Below are 2,946 nucleotides of genomic sequence, written 5' to 3'. Positions count from 1 at the left end.
GCAGCCCTTTGGTCTGGGGCCTGGAACTGAGGTTTTCATAGGCCCCACGAGTGCAGGCTCTGCCGGCCTGCAGAGTCGGGGCTACCCGGTCTTCAGAAGCGCTGATGAAGCTTGTAGTGAAGCAGGCACACAGCAGCGCACCTCGTAGGTGGGGCAGGGTGGGTGTTTCTACACTGGCCTGTGAAACGTGAACATTGACACTCAACGGGGTGGTGGAGGTTGTAAGCGTGGTCCTGTCAGGAGGCCAGCCGGGGCCTGGCTCTGCGGAACCTCGGTCTGTCCCTCTGGGCTGACATTGCTCATGTACCGATTCGCCCCTCCGTTTTTCTTTCCCCAGGAGTGTGTGTCCAGATGCAGGTCCAGCTGCTTCCGGGGACCCCTCGGGGTGCCTGAAGGGCCGATGCCCTGCCCAGGGTGAGGCTGACTGGCCTGAGCCTGGGGAATGGCAGCCCCCCTGGAACCTCAGGACCAGGCCCCTGGGGAGGGAGAAGGGCTTCTGATTGTGAAGGTGGAAGATTCCTCTTGGGAGCAGGACTCAGCCCAGCAAGAGGACGGCAAGGATGCCGAGGCCTGCCGCCAGCGCTTCCGGCACTTCTGCTATGGGGACGCAGGGGGGCCCCATGCGGCCTTCAGCCGCCTCTGGGAGCTGTGCTGCCGCTGGCTGCGGCCCGAGCTGCGCACCAAGGAGCAGATCCTGGAGCTGCTGGTGCTGGAGCAGTTCCTGACAGTGCTGCCGGGCGAGGTCCAGGCCCGGGTGCGGGAGCGGCAGCCCGAGAGCGGCGAGGAGGCCGTGGCCCTGGTGGAGGATCTGCAGAAACAGCCCGTGAGAGCCTGGCTGCAGGTGAGGGCGCTTCCGCTTCCAGCGGCACCACCATGGCACCCAGGCTGGAGAGAGGCCGGCTGTCCCCACCGAGCCGATGCCCGGGGGTTTGGGGAACAGTCACTGGAAGCACCTCAGGAGCAGGTCATAGCCAGGTGGCCTTGCTGGAAGGTCACCAGGGCTAGATGGCCCTGGCCCGAGGGGCCTTGCGGGCGGCGCGGGCTGAGCGGGCACATTCCTGGCAGGCAGGGTAGCTCCGAGCGCAGCCTGCCAACGTCCATGTGTTCTGTTCTTGGCCAGGCCCTGGTGACTCAGTGACAGGCGCATGAGAGCAGCAGAGGGGGTATGAGCAGGTAGAGCTGGCCAGTGAACCCCGCTGTCTCCGGGTGGGTGGGCGGGGCTCGAGCCCTTGACACTGGAGGCCTCTGGGAGCTGTTGCCCTGGGCAGGAAGGGCTCCTGACCCCCTGCCAGTGGGCTCCGTGGACTGGGCCTCGGGTCCGCTTCTCGCCGCCTGCTTGGCGGGGGCGTGTCCTTGGGCTCAGCACTGCTGGTGCCGCTTCCTCACCGGGACTTTCTCGCCCTGGCTCTGCTGGCCCCGCCCCAGTGTCCTGAGGGCTGTGTCCTGTCTCCCCCAGGGATTAGACTCTGTCCGCCCCGTCTGGTCTCGGTGCTGACGAGCATGTTGTGGTTCCTGCACAGGACGCGCCCCCAGAGGAGGTGGGACCCGAGGCCGCGGTCCAGGGGTCCCGGGCCGGGGGGCCTCCCCCAAAGGTGGGGCCGCGGAGCTGGCTGCCTGTCTCCTGGGAACAGCACAGCTGTGGCGGTGAGTCAGCCTGCGGGCCGCAGCGGGCTGGGCTGGGCCGCCTCCCCTGGACCTCTCCCCGGGTCCCACAGCAAGGGTGCTCCGGTGTGGGACGCCCAGGCGAGTGTGACTCGGGGCGTGCGTGCGGCCCACCGGCCAGGCCGGCCTCTGAGGCGTCACTCTTCCCCCACAGCGCAGCTCCCTGCTCTCCTTAAAGAGGGGAGTGCCAGAGAGGCCTCGGATGCCGGCCCCGCCTCAGGGCCCCACGTGAGTCCCCCAGAGGCCCGCAGCGCGCTGAGCTCCAGGGTGGGTCTTGCCTCCTCATCAGGGCTCCTCTCTGCTCTCGGCCCTGCTGGGCCCATCCTGTTCCCCGCCCCGTACCTGTGTGGTACCCCTGTGGCCGCCCAGCGCCGCCTGGCTCAGGCGGCCCAGAGCTGACGCTCCCACCTCGCCCCAGGGACCTCTGACCTTCGGAGACATTCCCTTCTATTTCTCCCGGGAAGAATGGGGCTCCCTGGATCCGGCGCAGAGGGATCTCTTCTGGGACATAAAGCGGGAGAACTCCCGGAACGTGGCCCAGGGTGAGTGGCTGGGACCCCGAGGTGCTCGGTTCCCTGGGCTGTAGGCGGCGGCACCTTGGGGGTCCCAGCTGCGGAGGGCGGACCGAGGTGCGCTGCAGGCCCTTCCCAGCCTGCTGGTGCCAGCCCCCCCGCCCCCCACCCGTGCTTCCTGGGGGGTCACGTCTGCACTGCTGGCCGGCCTGTGTGTCACATGAGGCTGCCGCACGCCAGCACCGGGACTAGGGAAGCCTCCGGCCAGGCCAGCGGACACTGGGGCTTTGAGGCCCCTCAGCCGCCGGGAAGAGGTGCTGATGGCGAACACACTCGGGGCCTGCAGGGAGGGGCCACAGGCTGGGCAGGGCCCCCTCGTGCCTGGGGTCAGCTCATTCACACCGCTGGACCCAAAGGGGCAGGCTAGGGTCTGCTGACCCGCCCGACTTGCGCTGGGAGCATAGGAGCTGGGGGCCGTAGTGGCTCCTGGGTTTCTGAGAACGTGGAGCTGCTCAGTTTCAACAACCCGGCTGGGAGTGCGGTTTGGGGTGGGAGCGGGAACCCCGGGGGTTGGCAGGAGTGTGAGCACCTGGCTCCTGCTTTTCCTCTCACCCGCTTTGGTGGAGGACTGAGGCGCGGGCTGCTGAGGCCGAGCCCGGGCGCTTCCTCTGCCCCTTCTGCCGGGGCCCAGCGCCCCTGAAGCCGCCTCTGCTTGCAGGTTCGGGGCTCAGGAGACAAGGCCCGACGAGCCAGCTGGAGGGGTCGGCGCTGC

At 68.4% G+C, this 2,946-nt stretch overlaps 1 protein-coding gene across 1 annotated transcript in view; it reads left to right on the top strand.

Annotated features, from left to right (window-relative positions):
• The first annotated feature begins 275 nt into the window (after window positions 1-275).
• Window positions 276-2,946, top strand: part of ZNF213 (zinc finger protein 213) — a 3,905-nt gene continuing 1,234 nt past the window's right edge. Inside the window, exons 1-5 of the mRNA XM_012731681.1 lie at window positions 276-841; window positions 1,521-1,644; window positions 1,817-1,890; window positions 2,081-2,204; window positions 2,893-2,939. Coding sequence (XP_012587135.1) covers window positions 443-841; window positions 1,521-1,644; window positions 1,817-1,890; window positions 2,081-2,204; window positions 2,893-2,939 — 768 coding nt within the window. The 5' untranslated portion in view covers window positions 276-442. The remainder of the gene's footprint in view (window positions 842-1,520; window positions 1,645-1,816; window positions 1,891-2,080; window positions 2,205-2,892; window positions 2,940-2,946) is intronic.

This window comes from Condylura cristata, unplaced genomic scaffold (genome assembly GCF_000260355.1).
Source record: "Condylura cristata isolate star-nosed mole 26May11 unplaced genomic scaffold, ConCri1.0 scaffold00032, whole genome shotgun sequence".
NCBI lineage: Eukaryota > Metazoa > Chordata > Mammalia > Eulipotyphla > Talpidae > Condylura > Condylura cristata.
This window is presented reverse-complemented; position numbering and strand designations above follow the sequence as displayed.